General features: G+C 39.4%; 2 protein-coding genes across 2 annotated transcripts in view; both read left to right on the top strand.

Moving 5' to 3' along the window:
• The window catches only part of cracdlb (cracd like b), a 29,041-nt gene extending 25,505 nt beyond the window's left edge, over positions 1–3,536 (top strand). The window contains exons 11-12 of the mRNA XM_072657049.1: positions 484–556; positions 3,148–3,536. Coding sequence (XP_072513150.1) covers positions 484–556; positions 3,148–3,302 — 228 coding nt within the window. The 3' untranslated portion in view covers positions 3,303–3,536. The remainder of the gene's footprint in view (positions 1–483; positions 557–3,147) is intronic.
• Positions 3,537–5,666: 2,130 nt separating this feature from the next.
• On the top strand, positions 5,667–16,972 carry LOC140535767 (interleukin-1 receptor type 1-like). The gene is made up of 10 exons (XM_072657251.1): positions 5,667–5,812; positions 7,703–7,916; positions 9,400–9,571; positions 10,492–10,642; positions 11,476–11,535; positions 11,640–11,775; positions 11,930–12,072; positions 12,237–12,368; positions 13,430–13,591; positions 15,107–16,972. Exons 1-10 carry the CDS (start codon positions 5,719–5,721, stop codon positions 15,442–15,444), a joined length of 1,602 nt encoding a protein of 533 aa, XP_072513352.1. The 5' UTR covers positions 5,667–5,718; the 3' UTR covers positions 15,445–16,972.
• Positions 16,973–18,794: the final 1,822 nt, after the last annotated feature.

The following is an 18,794-nucleotide window of genomic DNA, read 5'->3' as shown; positions in this document are numbered from 1 at the left end:
GGCTCTGAATTTCAAGGCTCTGAATTTTTTAACCCTACTTTTTTATTATTAGACTGCATACAGTTGATGTAAAAATATAGAATGAATAGTTTTTTATGTTGTTTAAGGCATTTTAGGAAAGTAAATTGAAACACCAAAATACAAATTTTATTTATTATAAATGATATTTATCATTTATCATTTATATTTATAATAAGAACTCTGCTTTTACCAACCAACTATGAACTCTTTATCACTGCTGTCCAATGAAAAACATGTATGTTTTTGGTCTGAATGAACAGACCAATAGAAATGCTCTAAATTACTTGTAATGAACTCTTATTTAACACTGACTTTCATTCTACAAGTTAAGCACATTTTTGCCTTCTCCTGTAAAGTCACCATTTTTAAGACACGTTTTTCATTGGACAGCGACAATATGTTGACAAAATTCATATATATTTATATTATCATATATCATATATATATATATATATATTACAGGGACCACCGAAACCTGCAGTCAAGAGTAACATGCAGACTGATCCTGATGTCCTCAGGAGGACTCCAGCCGTAGGTATGAACCTGTTTCACAGTAACATTATTGACTGTTGATCTCAAATTTCTGATTAAATAAAAGACTAAATATTATATGAAGGGCTCCTGAGTGGTACCACTGTAGACATGGAGAAATACAAGGGCAGAGACAAAATCATGTTGAGACTTAGACAATTGTGAGACTATGGCTACCTTCAAATTACCACTCTGATTAATCAGTCAATTTTTTGCTCAGATCGGATTTGCCCATCTGCACAGTTCACATTTGTTAATGTAAGTGACCTGTATGTGTCTGTAAAGTGAACAAATCTGTCCCTGAAACAGATTACAATAATATTTTCTCCATAATTCTGTTACAGAACCTGTGAGTGGTCCAGGGGTGTATCTGACAGTAGTAGTTGCTTATTTTGTATATGATAAACCCCTTATCTGCAGTTGTAAGCAAAGGTTAAGGTGTCCCTGGTCAAATTACTAGATTACTAGATGTTTCGTTGATTTTTTCAAAAACTGTAAGCACAAATCCTCTGCAGAATACAACCTAAATATACACTGTTCTGCTAATTTTACAGACATGGTTAGAAAATATGTGTTTGCTATTTATTGTTGCATGTCCATTTTTTTGCTGAAACAGTGTAAAAATAAACATAAAATATAAAATAAGCCATAAGTCCCAAAAGTACTGGTGTACCATCATTCCAGAGCACACAGATCTACTGCTCCACAGCTCAATGTTGGAGGGGCTTTATACCTCCATAGCGCATTCTTGGCATTAGAGCATGATGGCAAAAGCTTGCATTTGCACATCTGTGTCAAAAGTATGTGGACATCCATTCTAATTATTTGGTTTAGCTATTCCAACCACACCCACTGCCACAACACTGGCAGTAGAATGGGTCATACTGACCTTCGACATGGACTATTATAAGACCCACCTACCCAGGCAGTTCATCAAATTTCTCTCCTGCTACATCTGCCCAGTCCATGGAGATAATCTGCCCTTGATTATGAACACTTATTAAGTGTAAAGAGTTCCAGACCGCTGCTGAAATGAACGTCAGCACACAAGAACTGTTCATCTTTAACCCCAAGGATTGGGTTTCCTCGGCCGAGCAGCTGTACACAAACCTAGGATCTCCATGCATAATGGCAGTGTCCTCTGGAGTAACGTAAAATGCACTGTCATTGTCATTGGAGGAGTGGAAACGCATTCCCTGGTGTGATGAATCATCCTTACCATCTGGCAGTCTGAATGACTGGATGAATCTGGGTTTGGTGGGTGTGACGTTCAACTAGCCATGAACACTGTCATCCTGTACACTGTAAAGGCAATAGCGCTAAGCAGTAAAGTGAATCGCACCTTCTTTACTGCGTCTCCACATAAAAGGCTGGATAATGTTTTTAGTGAGTGAACTGGGTCTACAGCACCACCAACAGGGGTAGAGGAGCTTGATTCACTTATCTCTCCCTGCTTAACTTCCCCTGATGTGGTTAGTTTTGGTGTGTAGCCGGCTGTTCTTTAGGCCCATGCCCGGAAAGATCTCACTCTGTAATAAGTGGTTGGTCGGTTGAACATAAAAAAAGAGTTTTTGAGTTTATTAAACTCAAATAAATAAATAAATGCTTTGCATTAACCATATTTATTGTTCAGAGTATTTATTTCACAGTTTACCTACTTTGTTTTTTACCATAAAAAGTTTTTTTCTTTCTTTTCTTACAATGCAGATGCAATTTAGGTCTGATCAGTGGTTTGTAAGCAGTGATTTATCTTATTTCTGTTTTGTGCTTTTCATCCAAGCTTTGGTGGATGTTTAATATGTTTAATATTTGATCACTATGTTTTTATGTGGCTTTTATATATCAGTTGTTGGAACTCAATATAATGTAACAGTAACACATTACTTGAAACATTCAATTCAGTTTTATTTATATAGTGTTTTTCACAACAAATATCAAAAAGCAGCCTTACAGAGATCTGGGTCCAAGCCTCCTTTGAGCAAGCTAAGGCAGTGGCAAGGGTAAACTCCCTGAGAGGAAGATTGAGAGGAAGGAGGAAGGAACCCCTCTTGCTCCTTAAGACTTAAAAGGGGAACTAATGCTACTGTGGTCGACACCGGATAGCAGAACAAATAACAGAACAACAAGAACAAAAACTGAAAACACATTTTTTGTGCTATGGCAAATGTGAAATCAAGTCATAAATTATGAAAACGTAAAATACAGAAGTCCATGCAGGTAAACAGTCATATCCACAGCTATGCACTGAGGCAAGAATGAAGCAATGCGAGGATCCGGAGCTGGGCAGTCTCACAGCGGGCAGGAGGGTAGTGGAGAAAAAAAAACAGCTAGGAAAGAAATTGGGGGGATTTATTTAGTGGAACAAGACTGATCCAGAGGGTAGACAGGCACCAGCACCCAACCACAAATTGACTCATGCAGCTCAGCATATGGGGAAGAGAGAGAAAATAAAGAAAGGGTTTAGGAATATGAACAAACTAGTATAAAGACTGTAAAAGAATGACTGTAGAAAAACAACAGTAATGATCATCAATGTTTTTTTCTGTAATTGATGTGTTAATATTAACATTTGACTGTGTGGTTGTCTTACATTAGTGCCTACCGCCAAACCTGAGCCTGCGTCTTCCTCAGCAGCAGCAGCAGCATCATCACTGTCCCATCAGCAGTCATCGTCAGACAGAGGTCAGCCATCTTGGATGGAGCTGGCTAAGAGGAAATCTCTAGCCTGGAGTGACAAGAGTTTGGATTAAAGAGAAGAAAGGAAATGGAATTAAAGTGCATGTGTGCACTTGGACAATCAACACAGTCCGATTTTTTGTAGAGATCTGTAAGTAACTTAGTTTTGAAATGAAAACCATGCTTGAAATCAGTTGACGACCATAATTTTGAGAGGCACCTCAGTCAGATATTCTCTGTCTTTTATGCTTTCCTCTGACCTTTTTACTGTAGCCACATTTTCCCAAAATAAAACACACAGAACAAAATTTGTATTTGCTACTTAATTATTACAAATTATTTACTTTAATTTATTTCTCATGGGGAAGATTGTAGAGATATGACATGAGGAACAGTTAACTCCATCACCTGCATTTACTGTGATAAAGAAAAATGTGTCAGGGCTTGTTTTGATTGGTCTGAAGTGATGAAAGGTTTTTTTTTGTCAGGCTAATTATTCAGGGGAATTCTACTGAACACAAAACTGCATTAAGTTTTTTTCTAAACAACAACTGTAGGCTGCAGGCGGCTGCAATTAGCCATTCATGCAGAATTCTATCAATTTTTAGGACGGCTAGGTGCTGCGTCCATGACTAGAGGCCTTCTGATGGAACATGACCACTATATTTAGTAAAGTCAAGTAGTTTAATAGTTAGTAGTTTAATTTTAACTCCTGAGAAATCCATCTCAGCATATGTTCTCAATGAAAATAAAGTATTACTCAAGAAACTCAAGATAATCAAGACAGTATATCTCTTATCGTGTCCTCAGACAAGTAGCAGATGATTTTTTTGTTTTGCTTTTTAAACCAATGTCCTTTCAATGCTAGATTTGTTCCAGAACTTTCTGATATCTGCCTGACACCCATATCTATCAATACAGGTATACTCACTTTGTACTTGGGCATTGGCCCATTTGTATTTTTTTTTAAATACATTTCATTTTCATACTTTTATTCGCAGTTGAAATTGAAAGTGTTCTTTTTCTATGGTTTGATCAGTTTGAGAACATGTAAGAACTGTGCTTAGTGATTTGTGCTTAATTTTTGAGAACCTGCAGACCACAGAAAATGTAAAGGTTCAAATTATGGACTAGATTAGTGAGGTAAGGCATGTTTCAGCCAGGAATAATGGGTATTTTGGTAACCTCAATAACATGGTAAATCCCCTAGTTTGTGAGGAAGTCTAGCCTATTAATGGGTTGTGTTATTAATATAGTATTATCATAGCTCTGATATCATAGTACTTCGGATTCTTTCCTATAGTATAAACCAGTGGTCCGGGGGCTTAATTGTGAACTTTTGATACAATGTTAGGAACAACTACCAGATTCAAATTATAAGAAATAGAGCTGTTTTCCTGAGGAATCTTAATCTTAATAATGCTGCATAGTCCAGGACTATACCTAATCCCTGTCTACTGGCTACTATCACCAGCATTTTACAAATAATTCAATTTGCCAAGTCTTTCACACCCTTCCAGTTGTTAAGTCTCAGCACTTTGCATATACAGTATTTGGACAAAAGTATTGGGACACCTACTCATTTGTAGTTTCTTTTGAAATTAAGATTTTTTTGGAGTAACTGCCTCAACCCAGCTAACATGCCCATGTGAGGCCTGTATGGGCGGCCCAACTGGGAACCCAACTGGGACTGTTGGCCCCACATATGGATGCCCAGCAGGGTTAGTAATGGGACCAGGGGAGTAGAACATGGGGCCTAGATGGGACCCATGTGATATTAAGGTAGGCTGTAACCCATTTTGGAAGCCCAACTGGGTCCCAGTAAGAACACATGTAGGCTGGGTACTGTCCAAGCAATTCAGCAACAAGAGCGTTGCTCTAGTGCAGTCAATGCAGATGTTGCATGATCACCACCCCACCTCATCCCCAACTCCCCAACTCATCCCAAAAGTACTGGATCAATCCATCATTCCAGAGAACACAGTTCCATTACTCCACAGCTCAATGCTGGGGGGCTGTATACCCCTCTCTACCCTAGCCCACGCCTGGCATTAGGCATGATGCCAAAAGGTTCATGGCTATCTGCTCCAGAGAGTCCTATTCTAATGGCAATACTTCTGTACAGGGACTAGATGAGCTGTGTGTGTGCATTTGTGTGTTTCACATCTGTTTCAGCGATGCGTGCAACCTCTTAAAGTATGAAGGATGTTCAGCTTGTCAACGACCTCGAGCATTCAACCATTTTATGCCATCTGAAACCAGCTAGCTGGGGTTTTCCCTCACCAGATAAGCAGTGCTACAGGTTCAGCATGAGGGCTGAGGAATTTCCCGAGGAAGTGCTCTTCTACGAAGTGTCTAAGCAGAATAACACAAGCCACAGGACAGTCTTTAATGAATGTGGGAGTAGACTGTGGACTTCAGAAATCAGAGCTCTCAGACCCAGCCGCTGCAGTTAGACATCAGGTCTGAGCTCAGGTCTCATCGGTTCCCATGTTCTTCCACAGTCTGGAGAGGATGAAAGTGAAAGTCGTCGTGATTCTGCTTTTAAGCTGGATATCGAGCGTCTCCGTGATCAAATGTACCGGTAAGAAACTCCTCGTTTTCTGCAGATGATTCAGTCAGAGGAGATTGAAGACTCTGTAAACCGAGACTGAACCTGAACGACTGAATCACTCAATCACTCTCAGCGCCTCAGAAGTGCTCAGGGTTCATTTGAGTATATTTTTAATCAAACTACACTATCACTTATTATATCAGATACACGAAGACATGCATACAGTGCTATTTTCATTATTTTCACTGGATTTTCTACTATTTTAACTTTTTATTTGACTATTGTGATTTTTTATCTGATTACTTTGACTAGTAGTTTGCTATTTGGCTGTTTTTGTACCATCCTGACTTTGTATTAGACTATTCTAAATAAGTCTGTACTGTTTTGACTTTTTTTTTACTGTTTTGATTGGTTTTGTACTGTTGTTTGTGCTATTTTGACTTTGTATTGGAGTACATTCTAGTTTTGTACTGTTTTGACAATTCATTGAACTGTTTTTGTACTAATTTGACTGTTTGTGAGTTTTCTGACTAGCTAGACTTGTATTGTTTAATTTTTTATTGGACTATTCTAACTGCTTTGGCACTACTTTGACTAGCTATGTTGCATTATTGACTAGTCTTTACTATTTTGACTGTTTTTTGTACTATTTTCATATTTTATTGTACTATTTTGACTTTTTATTGGACTATTCTGACTAGTTTTGTACTATGTGGCTGTTTTTTGTACTATTTTGACTTTTTATTTGACTATTGTACTAGTTGTGTACTGGTTTAACCTCTTATTGAACTATTCTGACTAGTTGTGTACTGGTTTAACCTCTTATTGAACTATTCTGACTAGTTTTGTACTGGTTTAACCTCTTATTGAACTATTTTGATTGGTTTTGTACTGGTTTAACCTCTTATTGAACTATTCTGACTAGTTTTGTACTGGTTTAACCTCTTATTGAACTATTCTGACTAGTTGTGTACTGGTTTAACCTCTTATTGAACTATTCTGACTAGTTGTGTACTGGTTTAACCTCTTATTGAACTATTCTGACTAGTTTTGTACTGGTTTAACCTCTTATTGGACTATTCTGACTGGTTTTGTACTGGTTTAACCTCTTATTGAACTATTCTGACTAGTTGTGTACTGGTCTAACCTCTTAATGAACTATTCTGACTAGTTGTGTACTGGTTTAACCTCTTATTGAACTATTCTGACTAGTTGTGTACTGGTTTAACCTCTTAATGAACTATTCTGACTAGTTTTGTACTGGTTTAACCTCTTATTGAACTATTCTGATTGGTTTTGTACTGGTTTAACCTCTTATTGAACTATTCTGACTAGTTTTGTACTGGTTTAACCTCTTATTGAACTATTTTGATTGGTTTTGTACTGGTTTAACCTCTTATTTAACTATTTTGATTGGTTTTGTATTGTTTCGACACTTTATTGGACTATTTTGACTGTTTTTGTACTATTTTGACTGTTTGTTTTTTGTATTAGAGTATTCTGACTAGCTAGATTTGTATTGGTAAGCTTTGTATTGGACTATTCCGTCTACTTTTGTACTGTTTTGACAATTTATTCTTCTATTCAAATTATTCTGACTGCTTAGGTACGACTATATTGCATTATTGACTAGTTTTATACTATTTTGACAGTTTTTGTACAATTTCCATATTGTATTGGACTATTCTGACTGGTTTTGCACTGTTTTGACTTTGTATTGGAGTATCTCTGACCAAAGCTGGCCTTGGTTTGGCCTTGGTTTGGTGAAAGTACAAACTAGCTAGCTAGTTAGCGCTGCATTTAAGAAAATAAGCTTTAAAGGTGTTTAAGCAGCATCTTGTGTCAATCAGAAACGCTCCTCTCAGCAAGCAAAATAAAGAAGTGTAACTACACGTGTTTTAACTGTCTTTGCGTTTGCAGCCCGGCAGATGGAGACATACGCCGTCGAGGGTGACGCTGTTAGGCTGTACTGTGGTGCAGACTTGGAGGACTTGGAGAGCACCTTCAGCTTCACCTTCACCTGGACTAAAGATAACAACCCCCTGAAAACAGGCCCCCGTTTAAAACTACAAGGGAGCTCCTTGTGGTTCCTAAAAACAGTGTCATCAGATAGTGGTCATTATATGTGCACACGGTAAGAGGCTCAGCAGGGGAGGAGGTACAGGAAGATCACATTTACACCATTTCTCTGACTATGGCTCCAATTGTAACCCATCAGCCAAAATATGGTGTGTGAAGTAGCGCTGGCTCAGCGGTTAGAGCACCAGGCTATTGATGACAGGGTTGTGGGGTCCATACCGGGGCTCGGCAAGCTGCCACTGAGGGGCCCTTGAGCAAGGCCCTTCACCCTCCCTGTTCCCTGGGTGCTGCAGCGATGGCTGCCCATGTGTGCTCACTGTCACTGTGTGTTTGATCATTAGTGTGTGTGTGTGTATGTGTGTCTTCACTGCACGGATGGGTTAAAGGCGGGTGTCTTGTTACGTGTACTTTACACTGGGGATCTAAAAGAACTGCTCAGATGTTAATAGGCTATGTGTCCAAATATTTGTGGACATGCCTTCAAATGAATGCATTCAGCTACTTTGCACCCCTTGCTGAGACAGATGTGCAAATGTACACACGCATACAGCTGGTCTAGTTCCTGTCGAGAAGCATTGCCAATAGAATAGGACTCCTAATGCCAGGCGTGGGCTAGAGTATATAAAGCCCCCCCAAGCATTGAGCTGTGGAGCAGAGGAACTCTCTTCTCTGGAATGATGGTCGGTGCTCCTTCCAGTACTTTTGGTTTGAGCTGGGGAGTTGGTGATGAGGTGGGGTGGTAATCATCCAACATCCAGACATTACTAACGCTGTTGTCGCTGAATGTAATCAAATCCTCACACCAATTCTCCTCCCGAATCTTTTTTAATACCCTTGATTCGGAAGAAACTATGAATGAGCAGGTGTCCCAATACTTTTGTCCTTTTAGTGTATGTTATATGCTGATGTTTAGCACTGTTTTGGATGTGTTTGAATGATCTCTTCTTTTTGATGGATACGCACAAACAAATTACTTGATACACCAACAAGACAGACCTTTTTTTACTCTCTGAGCATAATTTATGATACTTAACGACCATAGTTCCTTATTACTTGACCATTTGTTAAACTCACATTATTCCCCAGACTTAAACAGTGTCTTTATAACTGTTTTAACATCTACAACCTCATTGAGCTCTTTGGATCTTGCCATGGTGATAGACACTCACTTTACCCATCCAGAGCAAACCAAACTAAATGTCTATGGGTTAAATTAGACTCCTCCAAAACCCTCTCTAATCATGATGTGGGAGTTTTGGGTAGTAATAAATGTGGGGATATTGTAATGTTTTCCTCACAAGCTTCCTTCCTGGGGTGTCCTATTTTTTCCCCCAATTACTTTATATGAACTGCGTGGACAGGTATACTCTATAATTTCAGAGAAATGAGAAATTTTCTCAATGCGAGCCATTTCAACCATCCATTGATAAATGCTTATTGTGAACCAGAAGCACAGTTGTTCTGTGGCAAATAATTTGCCAATGTTTATGAAAGCAGGACGTTCGAAAATAACTTTGAGTACCTTCTGTTTCCTGCAGAACTAATGCCTCGGTGAGCACAAACTCTACAGTATTTCTCTCCATCGAAAAAGGACAATGTCCGAGTGCCATGGAGCTCAAGCCAGCACTGGAAGGAGCTAGCTTGGACCTGACCTGCACTGAAGAACCCATTGCGACTCTGGGGCAGATATTGCAAGTGCAGTGGATGAAGGTGGGACATTAAAAAGCATTCAGTGAATGAATGGCAGATAACAGGGTCTTACACTAGCAGTCAAATGTATGGAAACCTCATTTAAGTTGTGATATAAAGGCTAATGATCAAAGGTTTAAAATTTGGTTCTGGGACGATTGGGACAAACAGAAGGGCTCAGCCCCCAAAACAATTGGCTGAAAAATCTGAGGCGAAAGATTCAGCAGTGCAAGTCGCTGCTGCTCCAGTGAAAACCATCAAATCTCTCAAGAGTCTCTATTTTTGTCCAGTTTCTCCAGTTTGAACCCTGTAGCTGCTCTGAACGCTTAGACCAATAGAAATTATCTAAATTACTTGGAATAAACTTTTATTTTACATTGACTTCCGTTCAAAGTTGGCAAAAAAATGGTCACTATTTTGGAACTGCAAAAAAAAACTGCAAAACTGTTATTCATTGAACAACGACAAAGTTCTCATAACTTTTTTTTAAGCCTCAAAGGATGGCCATTAAAAACAAAAAAACAAACAAACAAAAAGAACAGAAAACAACATAGTTTACTTTTCTTGTATTTTATTTATTCGCTAAGGCCCAACTGTGATATTTCTGTGGGTTTATATACCACAATAAGTCATTATTCATAATTAAATTACAATTTCCAACCTGTCTTTATCCCGAAGAATTTCACACTGTGTTCAGTGGGGCAGACTGAGGCCGAAACTCTCCTTATAACATGAGCATAATTGGGCAGAGCTCAACTGTAGCAATCTTATTAGGTAATATACTGTAATGTAAATATTACTGTATGTAAATAATCATAATTGACCAGCACTGTAAACACAGGACCTTCCTTTTAGAGATACCAAGATCAAGGATGTACTGCCTCATAAAAGACTTTCACTTCTTAAAGATAATTATGATTTCTTCATATCCCCCTGTACAGGACTGTAAATCTACAGGAATACAAGACAGTAAAATTAATCTCCAAGTATCAATGAGCAGCACGGGTAACTACACTTGTATGGTCATCTTCAGCCATGAGGGGCAAAACTACACTGCCTCGTACACTCTTCAGCTTGAAGTAATAAAGACTGGTGAGTAGATGTGTGTGTGTGTGTGTGTGTGTGTGTGTGTGTGTGTTTAGTGGAACAGGGTGGTGGAGCTATTCTCTGGTAATAGAGGTTTGTAATAACACTTTTGGCACACTGACAGACCATAGAACAATGACCATAGACAAGAACAATGGTTGTTTCACAAATCAGAAGAGATTGCACAGAACATATGTAAAGACACTGAGCCCAGCATTGCAGTTATTTGGCCAGATTACCAGAAAGTTTCTGGTTTGAAATCTTAGGCTTCAAATTTCTTGCTTTATGACAACTGTATGAATACAATTGTTAAAACAAAGACATATCTGTACATTTTTGAGAATTTTTTTTTCTGCATTTCTGATTTTTTTTTTTTCGGCCCTAAAACTTAAAATTTGGAGTATGCCTGCCCAGCAGGGGGCATTTACAACTCAGTTGAACATCAAAGAATCAAGTGTACCTGCCAAAACAGACCTAATTATAGTACGACTGAAAAGCACATTTTCTTACTGTGTGTTGTTCAGCAGTTCTCCAAAGCTCGATACCACACAGATTCTCTCTTTTTTTATGTTGCCGTGGCAATGCTCCTGTCCTTGAATCACCCACACCCAGTGGTGGCTCAGCGGTTTGATGAATATAAATGAATAACCTTAACTTAAAACATGCAATTAACCTGGACTCACCAACAGTGTCTAACAGTATGGGTGGTTTGGTTGTTGTTCCTTAATGTGTTTTTCTTATGTTAGATTCTAAATAAATAAATAAATAAATAAATGGTCAGTGGGTTTTCCATCAGTACTTTTAAATCCACTGAATCGTCAGACTTTTATGCTTTCCAGGGCACGTGGAGCAGCCTAAAGTCATACATCCTCGTAACCACACTGTGCATGTCCCGCCAGGCAAGTGAATCTCTGAACGTTCATAAAGAAATTGTTTTTTGATGATTGAGTGATTTAGCCTCGCTTTGGTTGATTCACTTCGCTTGTTTTTTGTGTTCGTACAGGTGTGAAAACCAAGCTCGAGTGTACTGTGTTCACTGGTTTAGAAGAGGATTTTTTTGGAGATGAAGTGACAGTGTATTGGACAGTAAATGATGCATTTACTATTCAATATCCCCAGCTTCAGGAAAACCTGACTTTGTGAGTAACAGCTTCATACAAAAAGATTTACACAGGAAGCCATTTTTGGTTCTGAGATGCTGACATGAATGAGATTGTTTTTATTAAGCAGCAACTTTCATATTTCTGAAACTGAAAAATCCTAAATATATATCTTTTCTCCGCCCATCCACAGAGAGACGAGGGAGGATAATCGAATTTATGGCAAATCCACGCTGTTCATTTCTGACGTTCTTCCTGAGTTTTTCGGCATACCTTTTGAATGCATCATTCTGAGCCCGAGTGGAATGGACAGGGGACTGGTGTGGCTTACACAGGGTAAGGATTTGGGCTCATCTCATAGGACTGTGAAAGTGTAAGGACCTTTGACTCATAAGAAGCCAACTATTATATTGCATACTGTCATGTTATCTATTAAGAGATTGAATGAAGGATGTGGATTCGACAGATGTTTTTCTTTGTCTGCTTATGCTTTCTCTTAGAGAATCAGCATCTCATCCAGACATGGTGGATAATTGCTCCGGTCCTCGCAGTAGCAGTTCTTGTGGGCATTGTCCTGTGTGTGTTCTTCAAAATAGATCTCATTTTAGCTTATCGTCATATGTGCGGCAAAAGTAAGTGCATCACTAACTATGACTATAGAAACTATAGATAGTGTAGTATAGTAAAAAACGGTGGTATAACCCTGTGTCTATTATGCAGAATTTTAGGAATGTAGCATTAAACTTCACGTTAACGGTTCTGAAGCCTATGGCCTCTTTTCCACTGAAGCCGAATAGTTTTAAGCAAGGAGGGTAACCATTTAAGGTGGCTTTTTCACATGGACACGGTTGGCACAGGACTCTTACAACCCAGGCCGAGACCAGTTTTCTCAGCACACTTAGTTAATCGTAGTGCCACAAAACCGTTTGGTGGGAGAGCTTAATGCCGTAGGGATCCACTCATTGGCTCCACATCTGTTACCTTTGTGCCGCAAGATTAGGGGTCTGTATATTTCCAGTACAGAAAAGTTCTGGCAGAGACCGTATCTTGGTCTGTGAAAGACACACTTGCATTCATTGGTATCTGGTCAGCCATTAAAACCTATGCCATGATGCTTTTGGTGCACAGTACTTGTGCTGATGGTAATACTAGAGGAGGCTTGAAACTATCCCATTTTCAATAATACCACTCACAGTTGATGGTGGAATATCTAAGAGGGAAGACTTCTTGTTGCAATGGTGGCTCTTATTACAGAACCACGCTGGAGTTCAGTAAGCTCTTTAGAATTACCCTAGCAGACTGCATGGCCAGGGGCTTGATTTTATACACCCGTGGCAGTGTACCTGAGTGAAACGTCTGAATTAAATAATTAAGAGATGTGTCCTAATAAGATAAGATAAGATAAGATAGTCCTTTATTAGTCCCGCAGTGGGGAAATTCACTTAATACCTTTATACCTTTATGCCTTTTAATGTTATGACATGACAATATGATACAAAAGTGGCAAACTGTTTACTAATAGTTACTACTAGTAAATAGTAGTTTTTGGATTTAGGTTCAAATAGAAAAGATAAGTTAAAATAACACTTTATTAATCCTGAAAGAAAATTGCAGATCATATGTTTGATTTCATTCATTTTGCATGTTACCTCCGTGACTTACCTAATGTGTAACTTTTACATAACTGCCACAGAAAAGACAAAGACATACAATGCATATGTGTGTTATTGCCATGGCAACATCCCCGGTTCCCCAGTGGCAGAAAACCTGGCCCTGAAGATCTTGCCTGAAGTACTGGAGCAGGAGCATGACCTCAGACTGTTCATACATGGCCGGGATGGCGCCAGCACAGGAGGTAGAAAATGTCTGTTATATGCATTCAGTACAGTTTTAGATCAGGGTATCGAAGCAGTCACACAAAAATCTCTTTTGGGAGCATTTCTATTGGTCCATTCATCATGAAATTCTGAATCAGTGTAAAAAACAGCTGCTAGATTCTAGATGGCAAAAATTGAGCTACAAGAGTTTTGCATGACAGTGATTATATATAGCAAGGGTAGGGAAGTGAGAAGTGGAATCCAGTACAGTTTGCTTACTGAACTCAGTTACTGAGTTCACTGCTGAACTTGGTATTTACCCGCTGAGTTGAATCAGGTGTGTTTCCGCAGGAACATAGCCAAACTATGCAGTAACAGGGTCCCATAAAAGATATTGTTTACTCAGTAGCAGTGGTGTTTGCAGTTCAGCATTCGACTTTAAAGCTGCACTGTACTTCACTTTTACTGTAATTTCAGTTTAGTTTCAAATTAAACCATTAAAGCAATTATATCACATCATATATAAACCATAACTTGCAGTCTAAAGTTAGTTTTTTTTAGCTTTAAGGGTAATGTAGTTAGTAAGTGTCAACAGCTTATACATCACTAGTTACATACTGTTACATAGTTACTGCAAAACGCAAGCCTTAATCATCTTATCTGAATTGTACTCATGGTTGCTGTCACACAAATTTTTACAATTTCATTTTTACCATTTTTGATTTTTTGACATACTTTGAATCTGGCAGTTGATCTGTACATTGTTTCAAAAATCTCATGATGTACAGACCAATAGTACCTCTCAAAAATGACTTGGAATTAAAAAGTATTTTTACATTGACTTTCATTGAAAGAGAGTAAAAAAAAAGATCCAGTGTAAAAGGAGACTAAGGTGGATGAATAGTAGAATATGTACGGTCTAGAAAAAAAAAACATAAAATTAACTATTATTATAAACTGCCACTATTTTAGGAGGGTATGAGCTACCATTAATGGGTTTATACATTAACCCCCGTAGCGTCTGTTTGCAAAACTACACACGCTATACTTATGTGTGCAAATGTTTGTGGACACCCCTTCTAATGAATGCATTCAGCTACTTTAAGTTGCACCCATTTCTGAAACATATGTGCAAATGCATACACAGCTTGTCTAGGGCTAGAGGGGCATAAAGGGGTATAAAGCCTGGAATGGTGATGCTCCATCCAATATCTTTGGGAGGAGTTGTGTATGAGGTGGGGTGTGGATCATCCAACACCCTGACCTCACTGACGCTCTTACAAAATCTAGTAGAAAGCCTTCTCTGGACAGTAGTTACTCCAACAAAAGCAGGTTAAACCCTTTTTGAATACCCTTGATTTCAGAAAAAGGTCCAATTATATCCATATAGTGTATCTTGGGGATGCATTTGGGGTTGCATTTCTTTGGATATGCACATGAATAACTCACAGTAAATTCCACGCAAAAGCATGTAGTGTTGGATTTTGTATTCAGAACAGCCATAAGGAGTGACGTGTTGTAAAGAATGACCTCAGATACTGTTTTAACTGCAGAAAATGTTGCAGAAATAACTGACGTGCTGAGCCAGAGCAGGGCGGTGCTGCTCGTCCTTCCAGGATCACAGTCAGCCAATCACGAAGAACAACAAAGCTCCATTCCTCTGAATACGGGCCAAGACAAGCTCAGTGCCTCACTCTGCAGGGAACTCTATTCTGTCATTGCTCAGTCCAGCGTTCCAGTAATCGTGGTTGAAAGTGGTGAGAATGCTGATTACTCACTGTTGCCGGAATATGTCCAGTCCATCATTCAGAGGGATGGAGTGCTGAGGTGGAGCCCTGCAGTGCAACCCAGTGGCCGTTTCTGGAAGCACCTAAGATATCATATGACCTGAGAATGCTTGTAGGTACACTGCAGTTCAGACATTTGCAGTTACTTTTTGGTACGTCAGATACTGTGCTATCAGATACTGTACTGTCATATACTGTATTACATCTTGACACTGAAAGGTAAGGAGCAGGGGTCACCAATGCTGTCCATAATGGGCCGGCGTGGCTGCAGGTTTTATTTCCAGCCAAGCAGGAGATCACCTCATAAGACTAGTCTAGTGTTTGCTGAGAGCAACCGATTGAGCAAGTGGAATCAGATCAGCTCCTGCTTGATTGAACTGAAAACCTGCAAGCACACAGGCCCATTGTGGATGGGAGCCATTCCCATCATCCTCACTGTTGTCCTGTATTCAGGAGTTAACAGGTGTTGAATGCTAATTCAATGCTTTCCTGATTGTTGGTACCAAAAAAAGCCCTCTCTGCCCATTTCGATTACATTTTTGTTGTTGATGGCACCCATGTCTGCTTTTCCCCTTTTCTGCCTAATCTTGGCCAAGTCTTTGTGACCCGAGTTTAAGCTTTGCCTCTCATATTTAATCTCTGACAAAGTCAGAAAGCATTTTTCCATCTTTAAAATATTGCTAGACTCCACCCTCTGCTGAGATCCTGGTGCATGCTTTCATTGCTTTGCAGTTAGATTATCACGATTCTCTGTTTTATGGTCTACCTTCTAAAACTCTGCATGCAACCTCTGCAGTACATTCAAAACTCTATAGTCAGAGTCTTATCCCATGCCCCCCCCCCCATATCAGCTACACTGGCTACCAATCACAGAACATATCCGTTATAAAATCCTGCTGTTGACCTTTAAGGCCTTGCATGGCCTTGCACCTATATATCTGTCTGCCCTTTTACTGACTCACACTTCTTCTCGCAAGCTAAGGTCCTTTGACTCCTGGCTGTTCCCAGGTTCAGGCTTTCCTCTATGGGTGGCAGGTCTTTTAGTGTTGCTGCCTCCACCCTTTTTTCTGCGTACCATATTGTAAAGCATCCTTGGGTATGTGAAAGGTGCTATGTACGTTATATATATTTGTACGTTATATATATATGTACGTATAATAATTATTATTATTACAAGATTGATATATGTCTGTTTTACATTTTAGGTATTTTGTTAAAAAGTCCAGTTATTAAATGTTAGTTTTATACTGTTATCTTTTCCCTATGATATTTTTTTACTGAGACATTCTGGATTTTTATACCTTTATTTTTGATGCTCTTCAGCTTTCTTGGCCATTTTAGAATCATGTACAGCAGTGTGCCTACTAATTATTTCAGATCTGTGAGGCTGCATGACACTAGTATATAGTAATAATTGTGTGAAACGTTTTATTAAACGAATTATTGAGAGTTGAGAAAGTATTGAGCTTCTGAACAAATAATTTATAGTCCACACATTTATATTAATGTTATTAAAGCACCTATAGCATTAGCCCTGAAATGCAAATCATGTAATTTATGCTTCATTGTGTTTGTGTAGTTCCTCTTTCTATCCATGCTACCATTGTACAATGAATAAAAGAAGGTGTCAGAGCTGCAGTTAAGAAACATTGTAAGTCATTGTTGAATTACTTTCCAATGTCTGTGTACAATATACAATGTTTTTTCAAGGTGGGTGTTCTGTCCTTTAGGTAAATATAACAGTGAGTGAATCACTGTAACTGCTTATTGTCATAAAGACTGTATCCTGTGTACAAGAGCATGCAATGAAAGGGTGATATTGGAATCAGGTCTGGCAGCAAAATCACCCCAGAGCATTATTCTACCACCACCATGCTTAACAGTTAATGCAGTGCAAAACTGCCTTCCAGTTTTTATGGCAGGCCAGTGCCCTGGTGGTTCTTGAGTTGTTCCCCACCATCCGAAACCAATTTTCTCTCAGCTGAGGGTGACAGTTTGGGTCTTTTTCCAGTCCTTGACCATCTGTCTACTCCACACACTAACTTCATGAACTGATGATCTTGGAGTCTGCTGTTATATAGAAATGGCTCAAAGATATGGTGTAAATCTACAGTCATCCTTCTCAGATCTGCACTGAGCACATTGGAGTTTACTTATTGTACAGTGTGTTGGTCAATCCAGTGAGTGCTGTCAAACAAACCCTTTTTATGTGAGCAAAGAGAAGCTACTGCTACCAGCTAATTAATCATGGTCACTAACAGGATGTTAAGAGGCCTTGGCCTTGGCAAGCTGAAGGAGTGTGTTGGGAAATGTGTGCACAAGAACAATGCCGGCACTATTGGAGAGGTTAATTGGGATCATTTTAACAAAATGTTTGGAAAATGAAATGACACAGTGGTGAGAGGCAGTCATCAAGACCAGAGGAAGAGCGTCACTAGACGCACTGACTACCAGTGTATATCCACCCACACTCTGTGAATGCACTTAATTGTTAACACCCTGTAAAAAGATCCAGAAGGTTACGTTTTATACTCAAAGAAATATGGCCGAGATCTGTTTTTCTGCTGTGGTGGGTTTTGAACGCATTATTTATTCAGGTGGTGTTTACAAAACCTAATAATGAGCTCCTTGCCAAGAACCAGCACGCTGTGGTGACACACTTGCAATGAGTTCTGTAGCCGTTGTGGTAAAAAATTAGAGTAGGCCGACATGGAGGATTTCTCGGAAACGCTGATGATAGCGGTTTTAGTGAATCACAGGTCCATAACTAGCTCCTGAGTGGCTTCAGAGGTTTCAGATTCGGGCCACGTGATGAAGTAGAGACACTGGTACTAAAGGCTTCATCTCTGTCTTCTCTCACATGGCCTGAATCTGAAACCTCTGAAGCCACCCATGAACTAGTTATGGAGCTGATTGTAGTGGTTTCAGTGAATCACACCTCCATAACTAGTTCATGGGTGGCTTCAGAGGTTTCAGATTCAGGCCATGTGAGAGACCGAGACCAAGACAGAGAGAGAGAGAGACCATGGGCCATGGGCCGCGTCCTTGGAAAATGCACCACCGTCACCAGCCCCTATTATTTATTCTGTTAAAGCCTAGAAATGTAGTCTTTGCATACAGAGCGGTAGATAGATTGCCACTAGGTAAAATGTGATCATTTTTAGGAGCAGAGGGAGTGTTATTTTGAGTGGACTGTCGACTGGACTGCATTGTGTGCTGAAAGTTAACCATGTAGGTGAACATGGCTGTCATGGCACTGCAGTTATACTGTATAATGAGGTTCAGCCTCAGACAGCAGCTCTGGCTTATTTGCTTAAGTATGACTGATAACTTTAAAATCAGGTATTAGTTTGGTAAATTGAGGTGTAGTGTGTTGCATTTCTCTCCCTCAGTGTGTGAGGCTCAGTGCCCGGCAGGTGGCTGGACAAATCTTGGCAGTGTTTGAGTGAGGAGG

The sequence above is a fragment of the Salminus brasiliensis genome, chromosome 15 (genome assembly GCF_030463535.1).
Source record: "Salminus brasiliensis chromosome 15, fSalBra1.hap2, whole genome shotgun sequence".
Taxonomy (NCBI): Eukaryota; Metazoa; Chordata; class Actinopteri; order Characiformes; family Bryconidae; genus Salminus; species Salminus brasiliensis.
This window is presented reverse-complemented; position numbering and strand designations above follow the sequence as displayed.